Below are 27,740 nucleotides of genomic sequence, written 5' to 3' on the forward strand. Positions count from 1 at the left end.
ACAGGGTGTTATTGGCGGGCTCACCACAGGCACTCGTCAACTAACTACAGATTACGGCAAACCTCCTGCCCTCTTTGGGGTTCACTATCAACGTGCCAGAGTCACACCTGACTCCTTCTCAAACGCTCCCCTTCATCAGAGCCATTCTGTACATCGTTTGATTTCATGACTTTCCCCCGGGAAAGAGGCCAGAACATTCAGGCTATGATCCAAATTGATCAGCCTTTTTCCTAGATTTTAGTGAGGAGGGCTCCGGGGGCTGCTGGGACCTCCTGTGTCCTGCTGGTCAAGCACACCAAGTGGCACATGTGTGCTCTGCAGTGAGATCTGATACCCCAGTGCGCCCAGCATCAAGGGAACCTCTCTGACTTTGTTTATATTTTGGAGGGGCCTGCAAAAGATCTCCATAGCGGTTGCTGGACTGCGATTAAGTCATCCACAGACCCCTCCCCCTTCTCTAACCAGAGTTGACAGTGGTGACCAATATATCACCTCTGGGTTGGGGCAGTCGTCTGGGAGAGATGGAGATGGGAGGCTTCTGGTTCACATCAACTTTCTGGCCATCCCTTTGTCATCTTTCTGTCCATCAAGGGAATGCTGCTACAGGTGCTTATAGACATCATGACCACCATGTCATACTTCTAGTAGGTCTTGCACCTCTAGAAACGGCTGCAAAACCTGGTCAATCACCTTGCAGAGTCATTGAATGCCAGGGCAGGCAAATTCAGCCATTGGCACCTAGCAGATCACAAATGGCACTTACATCTGGAGGTGGTGCAAGGATGCCTCTGCGAATGGGGAGAACCTTGGCTCGGTCTATTCACCACCGCTAAGAATGCACATAATTAGCATTTTTTGCGCACTGGAGTTTCTCGTTCTGAGACGCTTTCTGCATCAAGTAGAACTTGGCACTCATGTATGCCTTTACGCCGATGCCACTCCTGCCCCAAGTTCTCAAGAAGATTAGGACTGATTGGGCCCAAGTTACCCTAATGGCTCTGAATTAGGCACGGAGAATATGGTATCCCAAACTCCTGGGCCTGAGCACTTGTCCTCCGATCAGGATGCCGCTCCGGGAGAACTTGCCGTTGCAGCAACAGGGCAGGGTTCTGCACTCAGGCATTTTGCACTCTCCACTTTCATTATTGGAAATTGAGCAGCGCTCACTTAACGCTTTAGACCTTCCTCCGGAGGCGGTTTATGTCATCTTGGCAGCCAGGCTTCCCTCAACAAAAACTGGATATGCCGGTCATTGAGACAAATTTGTGGTTTGGTGCAGCACCACCCAGATCGACCCCCTCCAGGCCAAATAGTCAGGCGTTCTTCTGTTTGTTCTGTCTCCTGCCTGGCAAGCCTTTGCTTCGAGCACAAGTAATCATCGTTTGGCCCTTTCAGCTTTCTTACAGGTGTGAGATCAGCCATAGTCATTTAAGTCACTCAGACGTGTCATTTTTTAAAGGCATGCAACATGTTTCCCCCTTGCCCCTTTTGTCATGCTCCAGTGGGTACTCAGTCTGGCTCAGACTTACCTGATGTGTACTCCGTTGTAACCATTTCAGAGCCTTCCTTTATGGTTCCTTACTATTAAGACTTTGCTCATCACCATCACCTCCGTATGGCATATGAGTGAGCTTCAAGTTCTTGTCCGTCCACCATACACTTCCTTCTTTCCAGAAAAACTGGATTTGTTAACTTAGGCATCATTTGTGCCGAAAGTTGTGACAACATTCTGCATAGGTCAAACCATCACCTTGCTGGTGGTCTATGCTGCACTTACTTCGCTAAGGAGGACATACCCCATTGCTTGGACCCCAAGAAAAAGTTGAGCTTCTACATAGATCATACTGAAGACCAAAGGGGGGGGCACTCCGCTCTTTGCGCGGGTTTTCCGGAGTGCAAAAAGACAGAGCAGTGCAGTAGAGAACCATCTCCCACTGGTTCGTGTTCTGCATTAAGATCTACTATGCACTGGGAAAAAAGTATCTTCCAGAAGGACTGGTTGCTCAATATATTAGGGCCAAAGCTGCTACCACTGTGTTGGTGTGCAGAGTCCCTGCCCTAGACATTAGCTATGAGCATTTGGGCATCCCTTCATACTCTTACAAAGAACTATTGCCTGGACAGTCAGTTTCACAGAGAGGGGCATTTTGCCTGCTCGGGTTCTGTAGGACTTTCTCTTTTGAGTCCATTTACAGACCCACCTCCGTATAGGTATTGCTTTAGTATTGCTTTGGTATCTATTCATAGATGACAACTCTGTGTTTCTCTGAGAAGATTCAGTTACTTACCTTCGGCAGCGACTCAGTGTCAACGTTGACTCTTTAACATGCAGTTGTGAAATTAGAAAAGGGATGACACTCATCCACATCTTTCACACTCTGCTTGTAAATAAGCAACCCACCACTCCTAATTTGCTCACTACTACAAAACTATTACTAAAGTAATTGAGCACTGTACAAGCTCAGGCCAGCACCGATCAGATCCTTTCCCAACTGAGAAAATAAATTATTTTACCAACAAAACGGAAGCCATCTGCAAAATCATTGACCTTGCCAGTAAACACAGCACAACACTGTCCTCTACCTAACCCCGCAAGACTTTCTCTCTGCATTCCTTCCTACCACTCTCTCCCAGTAACCTGATTAACATCCTCCAGTCACTGAAAACAACTTCCTTTGAAAACGGTATACTCTGCTTGTCCATCAAGTCTCTCAATCACGACTGCATCCCTGTACTTGGACTTCTTTATCTCCATTTACACTGATACCTTTCTGTTCACCCTTAAACATGACCAAATGCCCCCCTTCTGTAGAAACCTTACAATAATATAGATGAACCTGCAAACAATCATTCCAACAGCTACCTCCCTTGAAAAAGCAGTACTGTAAATCAAGAAAAGTATATACCATTACAACCTTCTTGAAGTATAGTAGTTTTTCCACCCTACTGCCGCACTGCAATCATAGCTATTCAAGTTGTTGAGAAGCTCTGCATCAAAAGACATTCCTTGATACCTAGTTCTTTTTACCCTGTTGTCAGCGTATTATACTGTTGTCCCCAGGTACTGTTTAAGTTTGTCTCTGCATAGATGGACATCACCAACACTATATACAAATGTTTAGCATCATTCAGCTCATAAGGACAGGATTATGTATAATTGGGCTTTTCCAAATCTCTTCCGCTACCAGTCATATGTTGGTACTGCACCTCTCCAAATATCTCCCTGCATAAGTCATGAATATTGTAGGTAAGTGCCACGATCATGTTTCCCTGTAGTTGAGCACACTTCTCGTGTGCCCTCAGATAGACTGGCAAGGCACGTGCACATATGTCTTCTGAGTATCTTGATTAAGGTACCCATGATTGCATGTTGTAGATCTCTATTAAACTGTTCCCCTGTTAGGATATTTTGGGAGAGGACCAAGAAAGTATGTTTGCCAGGTATCTGGTGTGAAATGTGTCCCAGTTAGATGCCATGGTTGAAGTTCCTTAAATGTGGGTCTCTCCTAGATATCCCAGGCAAGGACCTAGCATGTCTCTGCTGAATATTTCAAATGTAACACCTGACCTATCCCTGCTGTAAGTGTTGTGAGAGAATCCTACTCATGTGTCTGTCTGTTATTTTGTGTGAGCAAGTAGCAGATTTCTGTGATGAATATCTCGAGTGAAGGTGGTATAGACCCACATTTATGGATCATTTTAATAATTAGATTTCTTTATACTTTCTTAGATTATGAAACTGGTGGTGCACTGGAAGTAAGAGACTTTAAAAGAAAAGCCAAAGAAGGTAAACAATCCCTTATGCATTTTATGAAGTCCTCACATTTCTTCACCCTGTCTGTAATTACACCCTACCATTGTAATCTTCACACTAATCCCCAGTATAAACACTCACAATCTCTTCTTCTCTACTACTTCCCCGTCATACACTCCTCTGCATCCCATCCCCTCTTGCAGAATCTGTCCCCTTCTGTCTGTGCACCGTCAGATTATCAGGCTCCCACTATTTATTTCCTCATCACTTGCATCTAAATCTTAACATGCTACTCTGAAGCAAAGCAAGATTATTGAAAACTTGCCCTTTTGCCAATACCTTAAAACCAGCTTTATAAAGGCTGAACCACTCTCTGCTCTTACAAATGATATAACAGAGTTTACCCTAGCATATGGCCTTTGACAAGTCTCTTCTCTGAAAATAAATTGTTTTACTTTCACTTCATATTTGAAAGCAATCTGTCTCCACAACAACCTTCTGGCTGGCTTTAGGCCTTGTCCTAGCAGTGGAATATAAATGTCTAGAACAGATACTCATGCTTCATACCTCTAGTGCCTGTGTTCTAGGGACTACTTGGTGCTGTGCGACCTCTACCCCTTCATGCACTTGAAGGGGATATGCAGGATGGAATACAAATTGTTCATGTGCTTATATAAGTGCTCATACTCACCTTTGTACTGCAGCGGATGATGTAAGAGGAACATGAAGAAACCCTCTGATAGAATAAACTTGAATAGTTCAACCCACGTACTGGTATACCAGAGCACTTCTTTATGTAATATAGTCTTAAGTGTAGACATTCACCTTACTTCAGGAAGGTCTGGAGAAACAGTTAAGAAAGAACATAATATGCAGCCTAGGTGAAAAGGCTACAGTGGTGCAATTCTTTAGATTGTACTTAGAAAAGGGTTAAAGCACCTATATGAAGATTTTGTTTGATGTAAAATCTTTTATAAAACAGCTCAAATCTCCTTCACACATGCTTTTTTGGAAAATAAGGAGATGAAGACTAAAAGGACAGTGTAGCCCTATAGGCTGGTATTATGTGAGTGATAAAACAGTGACTGTGCTTTTAAGGATGCAGAGACCACCAGTATCCCATCACGCTCAGCAGGTGGTAGCTACTTCAGGTTTTTTTTCAGTACCCGGTGACAGGATCCTGGAGCACTCAACTCAGCGTTTTAAGCTTTTTTTCTTCAAAATTCACCTGTGAATTTTGGTTTGAATTGTTTCACTCAACGTCTTTCATCAGTCTCCCACTTTTGAACTGTTTTGTTCCAATTATCATTCCTTCCCTGTTTGATAGGTGTCCTGCCTGTGGGAGAAAAAGGCTAAAACAGACCCTCACAAAGTTAATGTTCTCTGCCTTCCCTCACTTCATCTTGAGCAGTGTCAACACTGCAAGAAGCTTTCGTGCTGCATCCTGAGGGAGAAAGAGAAGATTTGCCTTCATGGTGCTGTAGAACGGCACAGGCAGCAAATCCTGTCTCAAGGTGAGACCGTAGTGATAGAGGAGTGGGTCGTTCCTCCCCAGGGCTTTAGCATCCACCTCTGAAGGACGTGGAAGGTCCACAAAGAGTGTCAGCTCAAAAACATTATCTTTGCTGGTTGACCTCAAGGGGATCAACGTCGATGCCAGGTACAGCACCGACTTGCTCGCGTTCGAGAACTGATTCGCCTGCGAAGAAGAGGTACATATCGATGTCGAGACAAGGTGCAACTTTTAGGCCATGAACGCAAACGATGACATCGACTTTCCAAAGTCTGTCTCCATCAAGGAGCAGCTCAACGTTGAGACGGCGAAGGAGAAGATCGACATTGAGTACTCGCCAAAGGTCACCAAGGAGTCGTTGTCGGAGGTCGACGTTGAAGTCCATCTTGACGTTGAGGACAGAAAGGAAGACAAAAAGAAGGTGCCTCTATTCAACTTCAGATTCGGGTACTCCAGGGCTTATTCCCCCTTCTTCACCAATAGTACTACCGGGCATGCCTCCTCCAGCTCCTCCTTCTCTGCCGGCACCACTCCAGAATGTGCCATCGGTCACGCCATCACAGTCCCCGTTCTAGGTGCTTGTCATCTTCCAGACACTAGCATCATCATAGGCACCGATCTTGATTCCATACTTGCATCAAGACATCGGCATAGACACACAAGATCCACCTCTTCATACTCCCCAAACATGACCGATTCTCCTCCTCCTCGCATCTCCCCAGTGGACAACATCTCCTTATTCCAAGAGGTTCTAGTTAGAGGTGCCACAAAACTTAACATACAAATGTCGGTCCCTTCAGCTTCCACATCTGTCATTTTTTAGACGCTCCACCCGTGATCAGTGTCATGACCCCTGCTACCATTGGTAACAGGAGTGTGACAACCCACAATGGAGCTTTTTTCTAATCCCAGCCTCAACCAAATCAGCCCCTTTGAGACTGCGGAAAAAGTGTAGCCAGGCAGAACAAGATTCTGTATTCCTGAGAGTAGATCCAACCCCTGATTCAGGAGTGATTCTAGAGACAAGCATCACGCTCCCACTCCATCTTCTTCTGTTCCTCTGGATAAGGAGAGTAAAAAACTGGACTCTGTGGGTCGCAAGGTTTGCAACATAGCAGCAGCATCCATGAAGGCAGCTCATGCCACAGCCCTAATGGGTTGATATGATAGAGCTCTCTGGTACTTTATCTAACAATTTGTGAACAATCTTCCCAGGGATAGGAGACAGGATTTCCTAGATGGCGTTAATGAGGGTCTCATGATGTCCAACCAAGTCATCAGCACTGCAGCGGACTCCTACTTCTTAGAGGCACAAGTGTTGTCAAGGCTGCGGAGACCACCAGTATCTCATCATGCTCAGTAGGTGGCAGCTGCTTCAATTTTTTTCCAGTACCCGGTGACAGGATCCTGGAGCACTCAACTCAGCGTTTTAAGCTTTTTTTATTCAAAATTCACCTGTGAATTTTGGTTTAAATTGTTTCACTCAACGTCTTTCATCAGTCTCCCACTATGCCTTACCTTGCTAAAATTAGAGTCACAGCAAAGGATTTCAAATCCTTCTTTCTCAGGATCTTCTCTCTTTGGCAGCCGAACAGATGGTGAGATGGTCCGCATTAAGTCTGAGGTGGAGACTCTTAAGGCTGTAGGCCTAGAAAGGCCCAAAGATCAAAGGTGTCTCTTCAGGCCGTACCAATGCCGGTTTTACCCTCGGAGGGTCCAAACCCCTCAACAGAGAATCGCCAACAACGACAACAACAGCGACTTTACCAACAGCGGAGACAATCTAGAGCAGGGGTCTTCAAACTGGGGGGGCCTGAAGTGATCGGGGGGGGGCGCCAGGCTCTGGCCAAAAGAAGCATTACACAGATAAGTGTTTTGTTTTAATCATAAACCCGTTATTGCACTTTTAAATAGGTAACTTATTTAACTGCAATGTTTAAATATGTCTAGACATATTTACCATTACCATCTTTATAAAATTATTGTGGAAAATTCTGATGGGGGGGCCCAATGATTTTTATTTTTCAACTGGGGGGTGGGGGCGCAGAATTAAAAAATTTGGAGACCACTGATCTAGAGGGTGAGCTTCCCAGCAACCCGCCCACGGGGGTAAAACCACAACAGGTGGAAAACAATGAATCTTCTTTCCCCCCCCTCTTCTGTTACCCACTGCGGTAGGGGGAAGCATCTCACAATTCCTGACAGAGTGGCAAAAAGTAACAAAAGGTACATGGGTGCTGAATATTGTTCAAAATAGATATTCTCACATTCATCAGCTCTCTTCGATCATACCAGCAAAACCATCCAACTATAATTTATCAATGCTTTGCAAAGAAGTCAACATCTTGCTGCAGAAGGATGCAGTGGAGGTCATTCCCCCCCAAACAACGGGGTACAGGCATCTACTCAAGATACTTTCTGAAGAAAAAGGACAAAAACGAATTCAGACCCATTCTTGACTTCAAGGTAGCCAACAAATGGATTCAAAAAGAGAAGTTTAGGATGCTGGCAATGCATCAGGTCTATCCCCAACTTCAACAGGGAGACTGGTTTTCTTCCATAGCCCTCCAAGAAGCATACTTTCATATACCCATCACCAAGAAACTCTGCAAGTTATTGAGGTCTGAAGTGGGACAGGATTATTATCAATACCAGGTCCTTCCATTTGGCCTCACGTCAGCTCCCAGAACCTTCCCCAAGTGCATGGCTGGGGTAGCTGCTCATCTCAAGAGGCACTCAATCTCTGTCTATCCACATCTGGACGACTGATTCAAAGCACCAACTTCACAAACAGCCCAGAGGCATTACAACTGGACTTGCAAAGTCCTGCAATGGTTGGGTCTTCAAATCAACCCCAGCAAATCCACCTCCACTCCGGTTCAGACTCTGCAGTACTTAAGGACTGCCATGAACACCACACAGACAAGAGTATGTCCTTCAGAGGAGAGATTTTCATGGATCCGTTAGAAATGCCACTCTAATGAGTCACCCAACCCACGGTGAGGTCAGTGTCATCCCTAATCGGGTTCATGAAATCATGTATATTCCTCACTCCGAATGCACGCCTCCACATGCGTCCCCTTCAGGAATGTCTTGAGGACCAAGCAATAGGCAGCTGGGAAGATAAGATCACTCTTTCCTCATGCAAAATAATCCTTGAAGTGGTGGTGCTCTCCGGACAGCCTTCTTCAGGGGATGCTCTTTCGCCAACAGGCTCCTGCTCAAACCATAACAGATGCATCATTACTGGGTTGAGTAATGATCATCTCCACATTTAAGGCAAACGGCCTCCGAAGGAATTGACATAACACATCAACCTTCTCAAGCTCAAGGCAGTCCACCTAGCGCTCAAAGGGTTTGCCTGTCAATCAAGACCCAATCCCTGCTTGCCCAGATTGACAATACAACCACCATGTTCTACCTCAACAAGGAAGGGGGGAACAAGGTCCAGACCTTTGTCCCACGAAGCCCAAGCTATTTGGAGATGGCTCATAGCCAGAAACTTGCGGATCACGGCAATTCACCTCCCAGTTACCCAAAATGTGTAGGCAGATGCACTAAGCATTGTCCTGCAATAAAATCACAAAAGGGTCCTTCAGGCGAGGTTGTGCAAGACATTTTCAGACTGTGGGGCTCTCCGCACATCTACTTGTCCAGCACCTCAGAAAACAAATGCCGAGACTTCACCTTAAGGTACTTCCAACCAGGTACCCTGGGGAGTGCTCTATGGATCAGTTGGTCAGGCAAATTTCTCGATGCCTTTCCTCCAATCCCTCTGATCCTGGCAGTCCTCCTCAAGCTGTCCCTCTCGAGAGCCAGACTCATCCTGTTAGCCCTGGAATAGCCACGTCAGTGGTGGTTCATGGACTTCCTTCACCGGTCACAGTATCCACATTTCAAGCTCCCATGCCGACCAGACCTACTAACGAAGTTCAGCAGCCAGATGGTTCATTTCAATCTCTCCTCTTTGAATTTGGAGGCATGGTTCGTGACCTAATGCAGTATGGCCATTTGAACCTACCACAAGACTGCATGGACGTTCTCAAAAAAGCTAAGCATCTGTCAACCCGTACATCGTTTGCCTTCAAGTGGAAGACATTTTGTCTTTGGTATACTTCCAAGAACATAGACCCTACATCTTGTCAGGAAGAAACCATTCTTCTATACCGCCTCAATTTGGCAAAATCTGGCTTACAATTCTCCTCCATAAAGGTACACTTGGCAGCTCTTACTGCTTACAGAAAATGTCCTCCATAAACCTCTTTTTTTCAAAATACCATTAATAAGAGATTTCTTTGAAGGTTTAAAAAAAAGGTTTTTCCTCCCATCGGGCTTCCTTCTGTACCCTGGGACCTCAATGTAGTCCTTTCACTTCTGATGCAGGATCCTTTTTAACAAATTCATAAGGCATCTTTGCAGCATCTCTCCTGGAAAGCAGCTTTCCTCGTAACCATTGCATCAGCTCGTAGGGTTAGCGAAATCCCAGCATTGTGTTAGTGAACCATATACGGTTTTCCACCCAGTATTTCTAAATACTCGCCCAAAAATTATTCCCACAGTTATTTCGGATTTCCGTATCAATCAAACAATATCGTTGCCAACTTTCTTTCAGAATCCTTCAACACCAGCTGAAAGGAGTCTTCGTTCTCTGGATTTTAGAAGGGTTTTGAAATTTTACGCATCTTCCCCCACACAAGGTGCAGGCTACTATCTCTCTTGTACTATCTAAACTGGATTACACCAGTGGCCTCTAGGATGGGTCATCTCTATCTACTATGAAAAAAACTTCAACGCATTCAGAACTCTGCTTACAGACTACTCCTACATGTAAAGCCATAAGCCCACATCTCCCCTACCTTGAGGGGCCTACCTTGGTTACCGAATGCCAGAAGATCCACCTTCAAGCTGCTTTGTATCACCCACAAAGCAATACATGGAACAGTACCGCTATTAATCAGTAATTAAATCACCAAATACATTCAAGAAAGAAACATCTGCTCAAGATTGGCACCCTGCCTCAAAACACAAATATACAAGAAAAAGACAATATGTGTGGTACATCTTTCTCTGGTCAAGCGGCCAAACTATGAAATTTATTACCCCCAAATATAAGATCCACAGATAACTGTATGATCTTCAGAAGACTCCTCAAGGGTTGGCTCTTTCCTACATAACCACCATACTCAAACAGCAATGGACTGCTTATCCCCGTCTACATAAACATGTTATATTTTGATTATGTGTATATATCTAGATATGTTTATGTCTTTGTACAAATACGTATAATAACTATTTTTTCTTAAAATATATACATACTTTTTAGGCATGTTTAACAGATGTATATTTTACTTCAATTAAATGTATATACGTATGTATTTGTAGGTATGTGCACATATATTATATGTGTGTGTGTATATACATATATGTGTATATTATTCTACACTTGACATGTTCATAGGTTATTGCATACTTTCTATGTAAGTTGCTTGACTAGATGCTTATGAGTATCTGTTTTTATTTTAAATATCACAATAGGTAAATATTATCTTAACTATCTACAAGAATTTCACTTTTGAAATATTGAGGAAAGATATAATACTGTCATAAAAGTATACAACTAAATTAACTTAAAATACTGAAACTCTTGAAAGCCTGTGTTTATACAATGCAACTTTAAATCTCAATATATTATATGACTTACACATTTATTCCCTTGATTATGTAATCATGTATCTGTATATGTACTACTCTAATCCTACTGTACGAGAGAAAATCAATTACTCTGAAAGCTTTACTCTCTCTGACCATCACCCTATACCTCTATCAATCTATCCTTCATCTCCACTTGTTGACTCACCGCAAACCGCTTCTACTACTGTGATCTCCAAAATAACCCTTCCCAGACTATTCCTTCCCCAACTTTTCCCGGCTCACCCTATACCTCAGTTTACGACTATGATCTCCCAAACAACCCTACTAAATTCTCCCTCATTTATCTCTCCTTTTGCTCATCCCAAACCCTGTTTAACTTTTATGATCCCCCTAATCCCTTTCCATAGACTCTTACATCCCCCACTTCTCCTTTACTCATTCCAAATTACATCTTACTACTATGATCTCCCAATTAACACTTCTGTATTTCTCCCTCCTCTGTCCCTCTATTATTCTATTCAAATCAACTAACAGACTCGCATATCCTCTGCTCAAATTAACTCATACCTCCCTATGCTAATACTAATACCGTACTCCTATTTCCCTATACTAATCCACCACTAATCATTTTAGGTTCCGGAGTAACGTGCTACTCGCCGAAAAGCACTTCAATGCCTCATCAGGTTTAGTAGCACTATATAAATACAATTACAATAGATAAAACGTGCGACATGCGTAAACCAGACCAGCTGTTTATCAATTATGGCCTGGTCCAAACAGGTTTAGCCACCTTCAAGCAATCTATTTCTCGTTGGACAGTCTCTTCCATACTTTGTTATCAAAAAGCCAACAAGTTTTTGTCAGCTAGACCTAAGGCACATTCTACAAGAGGCAAAGCAGCTACTGCTGCTTTGATGGAAAATGTCCCTATTGCTGACATTTGTGAAGCGACAACATGGAGATCTGTTCACAGATTCACCAAGCATTACTGTTTAGATTCAGATGCTAGAGCAGATGCTCATGTGGGCCAGGCCTCCCTTAGAAATGTATTTGCCTAATCCAGTCTTATCTTCTCCCCTCTATTCTTTCCACAGCGATTATTACAGACGGTCTTGCTATTCTGTTCAACTGCTTATGATCATCAGTGAAGATCCCCTATGAGAGAAGGAATAGTTTCTTATCTGTAACTCCAGTTCTCTAGTTCGGGAATCTCCATTGAAGTCATAAGCAACACTTTCTCCTCCACGGTTGACAGAGCAGAGGACAGTATTGCACTTACCTATCACTGACACTTATTGTCACAAGGAACTGAAGCAACTTCCCCCTACTGAGCATGATGGTATACTGGTGGTGTCTGCAGCCTTAAAGGCACACTCACTGTTTTTTACTCACATATCAGCAGCATATATGGCTGCACTGTCCTTCTATTCTTCATCTCTTACTGTTCCAGAAAAGGGTTTGTAAAAGAGATCTGAGCTGTTTTGTAAAACATTTTACCTCAAACGAAACCTTCATATGGCTGATTTAACCCTTTTCTAAGTATAATCTGAAGAATTGCACCTATGTAGCCTTTTCACCTAGGCTGCATATCACGTTCTTTCTTGAGTGTTTCTACGGGAACATCTACACGCAAGAAGATACATAAAGAAGTGCTCTGGGATACCCGCACTTGGGCAGAACTATTCAAGTGCTTATAACTTAGGTGGAGATTCTCCTATGAAAGAACTGGAGTTACAGAAGAGAAACAATTCCTTCTTCATAATGAGAACTAGCACCCATTTAAAAAAAAAGCTTGCTCCACCTTAGTCAAGTTTCCTACTTCCTCTCTTGTCTTCAGTGCAAACTCCGACACTTGTTGCACATCATCGGTAGCACTGTTGTGCACACTGTCTATTTGGGGTTGACAGACCACTTATTGGCTCCTGAGGCTTTGGGCCCATCCAGCTTTAAGCAACAGCCCAAGATATCCCGTCTAGATTCTCAGACCTTTTTGCGTCTGATACAGGTGCCCTTGGTTTTTCAGTGAAGTAGTCTTGAAGATATTAGGATTCTGACAGTAAGAAAGACATGACCTTGGCATATGTGGATGTAGATAGACATGCTTAATATACTCCTATCATATGATGTTGGGCTCATACGTTTGCAGGTTGTTTTTGTTTGAAGAAGTCTCAAGTCATGAGATGTGGTGTGACTCCTCCTCTTGGTATACATTGCACATGGGCAATGTAGAGCAATTGTTGTTTTTTTCCTGTCCGTAGGTGCGGATGTGCACATAGTGGGCTCTGAGTTGTATCATGAACACATTTTTTATCTGCTTTGGTTTGTTACCTTTCAATCCCATCGTCTCCCTGACATTACGTCTTTCCCCACCTCAAGGGTTGGCTGAGCAAAAGCACCAGCAAGCTGCAGTGGTTAACGCACACTCAAACAGTAGTGTCCCTGCTCCTCAGCTTGGGCTTTACCATAAACGCTACCAAGTCCCATCTGCAGCCTCTTCAAATCCAGCCCTTTGTAGAGTCATTTTTGGACTGAGTCACAGAGAAAGTTTACTCCGATCAACAGAGACACAGCCTTTTCAGCACTTGCTTCCCGTTTTACAGTTCAGTCATCAGCTCATAGTATGGACGGTTATGCTCATTTTTTAAATGGTGGCCTCCTGTGTCTCCATTATTCCTCATGTAAGGCTAAACATCAGCTCCCTGCAAATGTCTTGCTTTTCACTGGTGTTAAGTGGGGGGTGGGGGTTAACTGAGAAAACCTAGTGTTGTTTAAGGCCAATTCTCCAGTATTGGATCACATGCTTGAATCATTCCCCTTTTGTCGAAGTGGGTGTCCCACGGTACCATAATAATTCAGTATATAGATCACTATCATAGGCTATAATGGCAATGAAAAAGTCAGTTTAATAGCCTATATGTGTCCTTTTTAAAAACAGACCACACTTGAACTATGACCAATCAGGCTACAGTACCCTTAGAGGCTGAGTCTCTCAGGTTTTCTACCGCACATCGTGTGAAGGGAGTCTCCCTGAGCTCTGCTCAGTTCTTCAGCTAATTTCTTCGTTTTGGATCATCCAAGATTATATATTTCATGTTTCATTTCTCTAACCCTGGCTCTAATATGTCAGAGTAGTAGAAAACAATGTAAAGGACTACAAAATGTGTCTAGCCTTTTCCCCACGTTCTGAGAGATGAGGCTATTATTAGGACTACAGAATCTTAAATCGATCACTTACGATGAGGTGAGTGCAAATTCCTTCACCTCACAGGAGAGGTCACGCTAAGGGTCCCCAGAAGTCACACAGAAATGCCATAAAAAGACTTAATATGAGTCTTCATAAGTCACTCACAGGGAGTGAAAAGTGGAAGAAACAGACCCTCAACTCCCTCCTCAGCACTGACTCTACATTGGCCTTGTCTACGATGTTCCTCATCTATCAAGGGCCTCATCTACGGAGGGTCTTATCCACAGATGGCCTCGTCTATGACTGTCATCTGTGATGGTCATCTAAGATGGTCGTCTATGGTGGTCATAGTCAACGGTCACCTACATTGGTCGTCAACAGTGGTCATCTATGGTGGTTGACGATGGCCTCATCTATGATGGCTGTCTATGACAGCCTCATTTATGATGGTTGTCTGTGACAGCCTCATCTATGATGTTCGTCTAAGATAGCCTCATCTATGATGTTCGTCTAAGACGGCCTCATCTACGATGTTTATCTATGACGGCCTCATCTACGATGGTAGTCTACCACAGCCCCATCTAGTATGGTCGTCTACGACAGCCTCATCTAGGATGGTAGTCTACCATAGCCTCATCTAGGTTGGTCGTCTACCACAGCCTCATCTAGATTGGTTGTCCACGACAGCCTCATCTACGATGTTCATCTACGACGGCCTCGTCTACAACAGCCGCCTATGACAGCCTCATCTATGACGGTTGCCTACGACAGTCTTATCTATGATATTTGTTTACAAAAGCCTCATCTATGACTGTTGTCTATGTTGACAGACCTGCCTAAAATGACATAGTCTATGTAACCAAGTCTATGATGACCTTGGACGCATCTGCATTGCTTACAATGGCCTTGTCTATGATGACGGCCTCGTCCCCCTATGACAGCATCCTCTACGATGGCTTTGTCTACGATGACAAATATTGTCGCCATCAGCCTAGTCGTTTACGTCTACCTCGTCGATATCGATGACAAAACAAAGATCAAAGCATGTAATTGTCCACAACAACAAAACACACATAATCGAGGATAATTTTATGTCAGGAATTAAAGGGACTATTATGAGCAAGTCTACAACAGTCAGCAATATATGGAGAGACAATATGTCGAGCAATTACACCACTCAACTCCAACTTCAGAGCATGGGTCATGTCCATGTAGCTCTAGTACTAGACCTATAGGGCATGTTACACCCACAACTGGTGGATCCCCCCATCAGATGAATTTTGGTGGTTTCCATACCCTTTGGGAGCGAGTGACCAAATGCTTCCAGGTTTGAATTGCAAACAAGCAATCAGTTTGTTTTTTCTTCTTGATTTTAAATAGAAAATACCTATTCCAATTGTTGATATATCCAGGAGGAATTACAATCATGGAAAACCCTGTCACTCATAATCCCGCCTAACCAGCATGGACACGTTCTCATGTATGTCCAGTGCTACTGTGCTGCCTACCAATTCACTTGCAATACTGGGCAGGTATAACCACCAGATGGCCACATACATAAAATGTCTGCCGGAAGACAGAAAGAAAAGAAAAAGAATGATTCTGCAGGAGGGCTAAATGTCCTCATCAGACAACATAGATAGCGCTATAGATATAGCTTCAATAGGATTCCCACAACTGGCAAGGTCAGTGGTCCTTGGACACCAAAGTTGATTCAAGGCCACAATATTTATAATCTGAGGTGAAAATCTATCTAATCTATCTAATATTTTCACCTTACTATGCTGACGCTCCGTTTGGCAAGCACGTCAATGTCACCTTGCAAGCAGTCAAGGCTGACACTGCAAGATCTTTTAGCACATTACTATTTGAAATAAACGCTCTTTAGAGGGATCTGCAAAAGACACTTATCCGTATCAAGGAGGATATTCGTGGTATCTGACTTATCAACCCTCTCAGTAATCCTTAGGCTAATTTACCTTTAGTGACAGCGTTCTGGTGCTATTTACACCATCCTGTGGGAGAAACTATGCCAAGAAATGTTGTCATCTATGATGAAAAATAGCATTGGACAAATAAGTCCCGGATCTTATCACATATAGACAGATGTTACAGTTCACCCAGATTCTGCCACTACTCCTCCAAAACGAGGACTCCCACCTCATGTCCATCTTTTTTGGGAAGGGAGTGCTAGCTACGCTAACCAAAGGTTTCATAGAGAGAGGCCCACATTCTCCGCAAGCTACAGGCTTATATTCTCGGTTTTCCTCATAAACTCAGAAACAGAGGAGTGGCGATCCAGCATAGACCTCTGGAAATTAAACAAGCATTTCTGGAAGCAATCCTTTTACGTGGTCATCCTCACCCATAGCACACAACCGCTCTTAATTTACAGGATTCCTCCCTACCCACTAATCAGAATTCTTCCATTTGGCTTCAAATGAACTTTTTTTCAGGAAGGACGGTCATCAAGTATTCCCCTTCTCCAACAACTGGTTGATAAAAGCACCAACGGCATTTCAAGCGTCCGAGGCCACAGACGCTCCCCTGAAGTTGTTTCATAAACTACATCTCCTTGTGAATTATCAAAGATCATCAACTCCTCCATCCACTAAGATACTGTTCTTGGGCCTCAACACTAGATGCTGTCTAAAACAAAGACTTTCTATTCTAAGACAAGCAACAAGGCTGTAGGAACTGGTTAGAAAAAAAAAAAAACAGTGCGTCAGTTAAATTGGCTTTTGGACATCTCATCCTCGGCCATCAATATGATACCTCTTGCACGCCTGTAAATGAAAACCTGACAGGAGCAGCTGCAAAAACAATCGATCCAATCAAATTAATCATTGAGGGCCTGGTGAATTTCACACAAGTATGATGGAAACTCTAGCCTGGTCGTCTAAGACTACAGATGCTTACCTGGAAAGCTGGGGCAGTCATCTACAGAACCTGCAAATTCAAGGAAAGTGGGTTCTGCTCCAGAAAAGCATACATATCAGTCGCCTAGAGCTCAAAGCCATCTACTCAAACTACAAACTTTCCTGCCAATGATAGCAGAGTCTTCGGTGTTAGTTTGCATGGACAATATCCTCGTCCTACAAAAGGTGAATAAACAAAGTGGCACAAGATCACTGGAGCTGTCCAAAGAAGATCAGGAAATCTGGAGTGGCTAACAACATACAGAATAACTGTTCAGACCAAACATGTTCCCTGGACGTGAAATCTCGTAGCAGATATGCTAAGCAAAACTGGAAACATTCTCCACCAATAGGAGTTTGATCAGTCTGCACTAAGTATGATCTTCTCATTCTGCTGCAAACTGGCTCTGTATCCCTTTGCAACAAACAAAAACTTTGAATGCCAGTTCTATGCAAGTTGGCATCCACATCCAGGATCGTGGAGGAAAGCCTTTTGACAGATCGTCCTGGATCTATGCCTATATTTTTCCCCAATACCTTTAATACCAAAGGTTCTCACCAAGAGGAAAACTGAGCGGTGTTGTCTCGTCCTCGTAGCCCCCAGGTGGCCCACACAGCATTGGTTTACGGAGCTTCTGCTGTCAGAATACAACCACATTCACCTACCAACATTCTGTAAATATTTTGATGATGAATTAATGCCAGGTCCTTCATCCTGACCCGACCTGTCTCCTCTTACGTGCACAGCTCCTAATTTCCATAAATTCAAAGAGCTCAATATTCAGGATTGCAGGTGTATTCTCTCCAAGACAAGGCAGAAACCACAATAAAGACATGTAAACATTCATGGAAACATTTCTGCCTATGGCGCCAGAAATCAAACCAATGTCCTCTACTAGCATAATCTGGCAAATAAGTACCCTATCTCCTCTCACACTAGCTCAGTCACGGTTTGTACATGCGTCCATTAAGGTATGGCTTACAGCAAAATCAAGATATAGATGCACATCACATTTTCTCTTTCTACTCTTGCAGAATCATCAAATAGTTCATAAAATAATTAATCAAGGTGTTTTCTTCCAGTAAGGACGCTTTCGTCAGACTGGCACCTAAACATAGTTCTATTTCAACTCATGAAGAGTTAATTCACACCCATTCACAGAGCACACCTCATATTACTCACATGGAAGGTCCCCTCGTTACTAGCGCTCACTCTGGCAAGTAGGGTAGAAGAACGCAGGCTTTCTCAACTCAAGAACTTTCTTGCGTCTCACAGGGAATTTAGTACTTCTCTGAATCAATCCAAAGATTTATTCCCAAAGTTCCTTCTGATTTTAACTTAATGAACCATACTGTATTTCAGATTTTCTTCCTGAATTCAACATCACGAGCTGAGAGGTTTATTCATACTCTAGGTATCAAGTGATATCTAAAATTCTACTTACATTGCACTAAACAACTCATGAGAACTGACTAACTGTTGGACTCGTATGGACACTCTTATAAGGGTGTTCCAGCCACAGTGTCAACCATTGCTCGATAAATTTCAGCTGCAATCCAGTTCTGCCACTCAAAGACTAGCGAGCCCCTCACAGAGAAAACTAGGGCGCACTGAACTAGGGCAGTTTCCACCACAACTATTTTGTTTGCGAAAGTGCCTTTGAAGAAGATATGTCGAGCTGTGACTTGGAAAGGTGTGCATGTAATTCATGTAGCACTATTGCCGGGAATCGACCTAGCGCAGTGATGCACTGGACAGGTTTTACTACACCACTTATTACAATAAGGGAAACCTCTTTTGGTTCCATGTGTTTTTATGTATTCATGCAAATTTTAATGTATGATGTGTATACATTAATTTCTATATTAACTTATTAAATTGCATATGAATGTTATTTATCTGTTTCTACCCACTATCCGATATTTGCGCTAATACTAATATACACATATAGTAACTGCTTGCTATTCTGAATCAACCATGTGAATCTATGAAACATCCAATACTGGAGAAGAAAATAAGTTACTTACCTGTAACTGCAGCTCTCCAGTATTGGTATCTTTCATAGATTCACATGTAACCCACCTTCATCCCTGGAGAGGCTCCCCTTATAGCACTGTATTATTTATTCCCACTTGTGCTTGAAAATCTGAGGGACTCAGCCTCTGTTGGGAGTATTCTAGAGAGTGCAGTCGCTTGATTGGTGATAGTTCAAGTTTGGTCTTTCTTTAAAAAGGACATAGGCTATTAAACTGACTTTTTTTATTGCCATTATAGGCTATGATAGTGATATATATATATATATGTGTGTGTATATGTTCGATGGCATGTGTAGCTGCAGATACACATGCTGTGCACTGTTCCTACCATCTAGTGTTGGGCTCGGAGTGTTACAAGTTGTTTTTCTTCGAAGAAGTCTTTTCGAGTCACGGGACTGAGTCCATCTTAGATTGTTTCCTTTCCGGCATCGGGTTCGGACGTGTTCCTCTTCGCTCCGTGATTAGAATCGGGAAAAGAATAAAAATCCTCAAAGCGTTGGTATTGTTTGCGATCTGGAAACGTCTTCCATCGACACCGACGAGACAACCGTTTCAGTGGCCCTTTGGGGCTTCCACGCCCAGCCGAGGCCTTATCGGCCCGACCACAGACGTCGTCGAAGCCTAATGGACCGGACCCCTTTCCGTTTTTGTCCGAAGTGCCACGCTAAGTATCCATATACAGACCAGCATCGGGTCTGTAATCTGTGTCTGTCACCGGAGCACAGAGAAGATACTTGCGAGGCCTGCAAGTCCTTTCGATCAAAAAAGACCTTGAGGGATCGGAGGGCGAGGCGGATTCAGATGGCGTTGACATCTTCGGAACACCTCGACGTCAAAGATGAGGAGATGGCTATCTCCATCCAGGGATCGGACTCAGACGACTCTGACGGAGACCGACCGCCTACAGCAGGCCAACAAGTGAGTACGCCTGCCCCGACCCAACCCCACAGTCAACCGAAGAAACATAAGGCCTCAGGGACGCCACTGCCTGAAGGCCATGGCTCGACCCATAAAAAACAAAGCGGTGACCTAGCAACACCATCGGCACTGAAAAAGGCCAAAATCGTGCCGAAGTCTTCAGACTCGAGCTGAGAACCCGGCGCCGAAAAATCTCAAGATCGCTTTGTCGAATCGACTAAGCCTCGAAAGAGCCTTTAGGAGCCGAGGCCATCCATCACCATGGGCATTTCGGTGCCGAGAAAACACACTCTGTAGTGGTTGGTGCTGCAAGGAAAAGAGCCAACTCACAATCATCGGGAGATGCACCACCTCCAGATAAAGTGAGTGGCAAATTTGACGCTGCGGGAAAGAGAGTGGCGTCACAGGCTGCCAACCAGTGGCGTATCGCAAATTCACAAGCCCTCCTCGCACGTTATGCCAGGGCTCACTGGGATGAGATGAGTGATATCATCCAGCATCTCCCCAAGGAATATCAAAAACTGCCTCAACAGGTGGTAGAGGAAGGGCAAGCGATATCCAACAATCAAATTCGTTCAGCATTGGATTTCGCTGATACTGCCGCAAGCACTGTGAACATGGCAGTCACAATTAGACGGCACGCTTGGCTAAGATCCTCAGGGTTCAAACCTGAGATACAGCAGGCAGTACTGAACATGCCATTTAACCAGCAACAACTGTTTTGGCCACAAGTTGACACAGCCATCGAAAAGATGAAGAAAGACACTGTCACGGCCAAAGCCATGGGCGCACTCTACAATATAAAGGGACATCAGGAAACCGCAATTTAGGGGAGGGTTCAGACAACAGCCTTCAGAGGCATCCAGCTCTCAAGCAAAACTCACCTACCAATCCCAATATCAGAGAGTGGGGTTTCGCAGCTCCTTCAGGGGACAATTCCCAAGATCAAGGGGAAAGTTTCAGCCCACCAAGCAGGCCACTAATAACAAACAGTGACTTGACTGTCACACTTCCCCAACACACCTCATAAGTGGGGGGAAGACTAACATTTTACCACAAACATTGGTCAGACATAACCACGGACACATGGGTCCTATCAATTATCCAACATGGCTACTGTATAGAATTCACACATTTCCCTCCAGATATTCCCCCAAGAGCGCACAAACTGTCGGCGCAACATCTAGACATGTTAAAAATAGAGGTGCAAGCACTATTAACAAAACAAGCCATAGAACTAGTACCTCACCAACAAAAAGGAACAGGGGTTTATTCCCTATATTTCCTTATTCCCAAAAAGGACAAAACACTAAGACCAATTTTAGATCTCAGAACTCTAAACCTGTTGATCAAATCAGAACACTTCCACATGGTCACGCTACAAGACACAAGACCTTACTAAAACACGGAGAATACATGTCAACACTGGATCTAAAAGATGCCTATTTCCATATACCCATCCATCCATCTATCTCACAGAAAATACCTCTGGTTTGTCATACAGGGCAAACATTACCAATTCAAGGTATTGCCCTTCGGGATAACAACAGCACCCAGAGTATTTACAAAATGCCTCGCTGTAGTAGCAGCTCATATAAGGAGACATCACATGCATGTATTCCCATATCTCAACGATTGGCTAATAAAAGCCAACACTCAACATCAGTGTCAAAATCACACACAGTACGTAATAGATACCCTACACAAACTAGGGTTCTCCATAAATTACCAAAAATTTCACTTACAACCATCCCAACTACAACAATACTTGGGAGCAACACTCAACACACAAAGAGCAATTGCCACTCCAAGCCCACAAAGAGTTCAATGATTCCAAACCATGGTAACAAAGATACAACCAAATCAGCACTACACAGTCAGATTTGTCATGAAACTCCTAGGCATGATGGCATCATGTATCGCAATGGTCCCAAGCGCACGGCTACACATGCGGCCCTTACAGCAGTGCCTTGCAAAACAATGGACGCAGGCACAGGGTCAACTCCAAGATCTAGTGTTGATAGACCGCCAAACACACTATTTGCTTCAATGGTGGAACCCTGTAAATTTAAACAAAGGGCGGCCTTTTCAAGACCCTGTGTCTCACGCCATTCTCACAACCAATGCGTCAATGATTGGGTGGGGAGCACACCTCAACAATCACAATATACAAAGGCAATGGGACAGTCAACAAAGACAACTACACATAAATCACTTAGAACTGTTAGCGGTCTTCCTAGCACTAAAAGCTTTTCAACCTCTTCTAGTTCACAAACACATGCTTCTCAAAACAGACAATATGACAACAATGTACTACCTAAACAAACAGGGGGGGAACACACTCGTCACAACTATGCCTCCTAGCACAAAAGGTTTGGCATTGGGCAATTCACAACAACATTCGCCTAATAGCGCAATATATTCCAGGCATTCACAGTCAATTAGCCGACAATCTCAGTCGAGATCACCAGCAAACTCGCGAGTGGGAAATGAATCCCCAGATACTACAAGAAAACTTTCACCACTGGGAGACACCAGACATAGACCTGTTTGCAGCAAAACAAAACACAAAATGCCAAAACTTCGCATCCAGGTACCCACACCCTCAGTCCAAGGGCAATGCTCTATGGATCAATTGGTCAGGGATATTTGCTAACGCTTTTCCCCCTCTCCCACTCATTCCTTTCCTAGTCAACAAACTAAGTCAAAACAAACCAAACTAATACTCATAGCACCAAGGTGGGCACGCCAGCCGTGGTACACCACACTTTTGGACCTCTCAGTAGTACCTCACATCAAACTCCCAAACAGCCTGATCTGTTAATACAACACAAACAACAGATCAGACACCCCAATCCAGCAACGCTCAACCTAGCAATCTGGCTCCTGAAGTCTTAGAGTTTGGCTATCTAAATCTTCCAAATGAGTGTATGGACGTCATTAAACAGGCAAAAAAAACTACCACAAGGCATTGTTATGCTAATAAATGGAAAAGGATTGTTTTCTACTGCCAAGCAAACCAAATCACACCTTTAGATGCCTCCATACGAGACATTGTGAGTTATTTACTACACCTACAAAAAGCAAATCTCGCTTTTTCTTCCATCAAAATTCATCTCACTGCAATATCTGCTTACTTGTAGAATAAACACACAAAATCACTTTTTAGAATACCAGTTATTAAAGCCTTTATGGAAGGACTAAAAAGGATCATACCTCCAAGAACCCCACCGGTGCCCTCGTGGAATATTAATATTGTACTTACACGACTCATGGTTCCACCTTTTGAACCCATGCATTTTTGCCAAATCCAATTCTTAACTTGGAAGGTAGCATTTCTAATAGCCATCACTTCACTACAAAGAGTTAGCGAAATACAGGCGTTCACTATCGAAGAACCCTTTATACAAGTACACAAACATAAAGGGGTTCTCTGCACAAATCCAAAAATTCTGCCAAAAGTAATTTCACCGTTTCATTTAAACCAAACTGTGGAGCTCCCAGTCTTCTTCCCACAGCCAGACTCAGTAGCAGAAAGAGCACTGCATACATTAGACATAAAAAGAGCACTAATGTATTATATAGACAGAACAAAACCATTTCGTAAAACTAAGCAATTGTTCATCGCTTTCCAAAAACCCCATACTGGTAACCCTATATCCAAACAGGGCATAGCCAGATGGATAGTCAAATGTATACAAACTTGTTACCTAAAAGCTAAAAGAGAGCTACTCATTACACCAAAGGCACACTCCACTAGGAGAAAAGGAGCAACAATGGCCTTTCTAGATAACATACCAATGACAGAGATTTGTAAGGCAGCCACTTGGTCTACACCTCATACATTTACCAAACACTACTATGTAGATGTGTTAGCAACACAACAAGCCACAGTAGGACAGGCTGTACTAAGAATGTTATTTCAAACAACTTCAACTCCTACAGGCTGACCACCGCTTTTGGGAGGATTACTGCTTTGTAGTCTATGCACAGCCATCAAACGGAAAATGTAGCTTACCCAGTGTACATCTGTTCATGGCTTGTTCTTCTGCAGATTCACATGCGCCCTCCCACCTCCCCGGGAGCCTGTAGCCGTTTAAGTTGCAATTAGAAATTGTATATATGTAAATAAACATTCCTTTTGCACAAACTATGTACATACATATCTATTCCATTGCATGGGCATCTTTACTATTCTCATTCTACCACTCCTACCTCACCCTATGCGGGAAAACAATCTAAGATGGAGTCGATGCCCATGCGCAATGGGGCCGAAAGGGAGGAGTCAGTCGGTCCCGTGACTCGAAAAGACTTCTTTGAAGAAAAACAACTTGTAACACTCCGAGCCCAACACTAGATGGCAGGAACAGTGCACAGCATGTGAATCTGCAGCGGAACATTCCACGAACAGATGTACACTGGGTAAGTGACATTTTCCATATATATATATATATATATATATATATATATATATATATATAGTTTTATTATGGTACTGTGGGACTTGGACAACGGGGAATAATTCAAGCATGTGAAATACCAATACTGGAGAACTGCAATTACAGGTAAGTAACTTATTTTCATCTCACCGCCCTCTGCAATAGTGGAACAACAGCTTGCTGCAAGGTAGACCTTTTGTAAACGTAGTACCACATGTGACCATTACCACAGACTCCATTCTAACAAGCCGGGGCACACATTTCAACAGCATGACAGTCCAGGGAACATAGCCCTCTCTACAACCTTGTTGCTTATCAACTAATTTGAGCTGCTAGCCATTCATTTTGCCCCAGATTGGTGCAAGGAGGTTTTCTGAACGTAGTGGTCCTCGTCACAACAGACAACATGTCCGCCAGGTCTTTCCAAGATACTTCCACCGTTTGGGGCACCACACAGATAGACCAGTTCCCCACCCAAGAAAATGCAGCATACCCAAGCCCTACCACCAGGTACCACAGGCATAGTCCATGGGCAATGCACTATGGATGAACTAGGGATAGTTGGTCTACAACTTTCCACCTTTTCCACTGCTTCTCTACATGGTGAGGAAACTTAAGCAAACATCTCGAAACCTCATGTTCGGTGGCATGTGTAGCTGCAGATACACATGTTGTGCATAGTCCGCCGTCTGGTGTTGGGTCGGAGTGTTACAAGTTGTTTTTGTTCGAAGAAGTCTTTTCGAGTCCCGAGAACGAGGGACTCCTCCTCCTTTGTTCCATTGCGCATGGGCGTCGACTCCATGTTAGATTGTTTTTTTTCCGCCATCGGGTTCGGACGTGTTCCTTTTCGCTCCGGGTTTCGGGACGGAAAGATAGTCTTAACTTCTGAAAACTACGTCTGTATTGTTTCGCTCTGGATCGGGTAAGAATAGAATCGACACCGAATCGTGAAGAGCTCCGGTAGCCCTTCGGGGTAATTTCGATCCCCCGTCGGGGCCTGGTCGGCCCGACCGCGTGTAACATCGACACTGATGGAACGGACCCCGTTCCGATTCTGTCCTAAATGCCACAATAAATATCCATATACAGACCAACATTTGGTCTGTAACTTGTGCCTGTTGCCCGAGCACAAGGAAGAAACGTGTGAGGCCTGTCGTGCGTTTCGGTCCCGAAAAACGCTCCGTGACCGGCGAGCCAGAAGATTGCAGATGGCGTCCACGCCGACAGGACACCGAGAGTTCGAGGGACAAGGAGAAGAAGAGGAAGCCTTCTCCATCCATGAATCGGACTCGGAGGAATTCGACGTCGAAGAAACCGTGAGTAAGACGTCGAAGCAAGCACCACACAAGAAAACAGACAAGGCCCAGGGGACGCCACTGCCAACAGGCCATGGCTCAACCCATAAAGTAGGTGACCGTCCATCGGCACCGAAAAAGGCCGAACTGGTGCCAAGATCGTCCGACTCGGGTCGAGACACAGGCCCGCAGCAATCTCGGGACCGAGAAAGTGCTGCCGAAAAAGATCGATGCCGAGACAGCGGAGCCGAAGCTGCTCGACGCAGAGAGAGTGACACCGAGGAAGATCGACGCAGAGAAAGCTCGACGGCGAAAAAGAAAAAATTCGCCTCGGAGCCGAAAACAAGCAGAGACACAGTTTCGGTGCCAAAACGACCAGCAACCGAACCAACTGCCAGCTCATATACAGAGGAACAATCACTGTCCTCTCAAATGCGCAAACACAGATTTGAAGAAGAGTTACAGACCACTGATGTAGACCACACACAAAAGCGGATCTTCATACAAAGTGGGACAGGGAAGATCAGCACTCTTCCCCCAATCAGGAGAAAAAGGAGACTCGAGTTCCAAACACAAGAACAAACACCACAAAAAATGGTGAAGAAGGTAACTCCGCCACCCTCTCCTCCACCTGTACCTCACACATCACCGGCACAGACTCCGTCACATTCACCGGCTAATACCACCATGAGCCAAGACGATCAGGACGCTTGGGACCTATACGACGCCCCAGTCTCAGACAATAGTCCTGAGTCGTACCCTACCAAGCCCTCACCACCTGAGGACAGCACAGCGTATGCACAGGTGGTAGCTAGGGAAGCAGAATTCCATAACGTGTCGTTACACGCAGAACCTGTCGAGGATGACTTCCTTTTCAACACCCTCTCCTCCACCCATAGCTCCTACCAAAGCCTACCTATGCTTCCAGGAATGCTAAGGCACGCAAAGCAGATCTTCAAAGAACCTGTCAAAAGTAGAGCGATTACTCCAAGGGTGGAGAAAAAATATAAAGCACCGCCCACGGACCCTGCTTTTATCACCTTACAACTGCCACCAGATTCAGTCGTGGTAGGGGCAGCTCGCAAGAGAGCCAACTCGCACACATCAGGCGATGCACCACCTCCAGATAAAGAGAGCCGCAAGTTCGACGCAGCTGGGAAAAGGGTTGCAGTACAAGCTGCAAACCAGTGGCGCATCGCAAACTCTTAGGCGCTCCTAGCGCGATATGATAGAGCCCATTGGGACGAGATGCAGCATCTCATCGAGCATCTACCCAAAGAATTTCAAAAACGGGCAAAACAAGTGGTTGAGGAGGGACAAAACATCTCCAATAACCAAATACGCTCCTCTATGGACGCAGCAGACACAGCGGCAAGAACAATAAATACCGCAGTAACCATAAGAAGGCACGCATGGTTGCGCACATCTGGCTTTAAACCGGAAATACAGCAAGCGGTGCTCAATATGCCGTTCAATGAACAACAATTGTTTGGACCCGAAGTGGACACGGCAATTGAGAAATTGAAAAAGGACACGGACACAGCCAAGGCCATGGGCGCACTCTATTCCCCGCAGGGCAGAGGCACTTTCGGCACCTTCCGCAAAACAACCTTCAGAGGGGGGTTTCGGGGTCAAGCCACACAAGCCAGCACCTCACAATCTACACCGTCTACCTACCAGGGACAGTACCAAAGGGGAGGCTTTCAGGGCCAGTATAGAGGAGGACAATTCCCTAGAAACCGGGGAAAATTTCAAAGTACAAAAACCCCTCCAACCAAACAGTGACTCACAAGTCACTCATCCCCTTCACACAACACCAGTGGGGGGAAGACTAAGTCAGTTTTACAAATCTTGGGAGGAGATAACAACAGACACTTGGGTCTTAGCAATTATTCGACATGGTTATTGCATAGAATTTCTCCAACTCCCTCCAAATGTCCCACCAAAAACACAGAATATGTCAAAACAACATCTAGACCTTCTAGAACTAGAAGTTCAAGCATTTCTGCAAAAGGACGCAATAGAATTGG

General features: G+C 44.3%; 1 protein-coding gene across 1 annotated transcript in view; it reads left to right on the forward strand.

The window, feature by feature from the left end:
- ENTPD5 (ectonucleoside triphosphate diphosphohydrolase 5 (inactive)) overlaps window positions 1-27,740 on the forward strand; it is a 326,640-nt gene that overhangs the window by 247,934 nt on the left and 50,966 nt on the right. The window contains exon 12 of the mRNA XM_069208509.1: window positions 3,731-3,787. Within this exon, the coding sequence (XP_069064610.1) occupies window positions 3,731-3,787 (57 nt within the window). The remainder of the gene's footprint in view (window positions 1-3,730; window positions 3,788-27,740) is intronic.

This window comes from Pleurodeles waltl, chromosome 9, assembly GCF_031143425.1.
Source record: "Pleurodeles waltl isolate 20211129_DDA chromosome 9, aPleWal1.hap1.20221129, whole genome shotgun sequence".
Taxonomy (NCBI): domain Eukaryota; kingdom Metazoa; phylum Chordata; class Amphibia; order Caudata; family Salamandridae; genus Pleurodeles; species Pleurodeles waltl.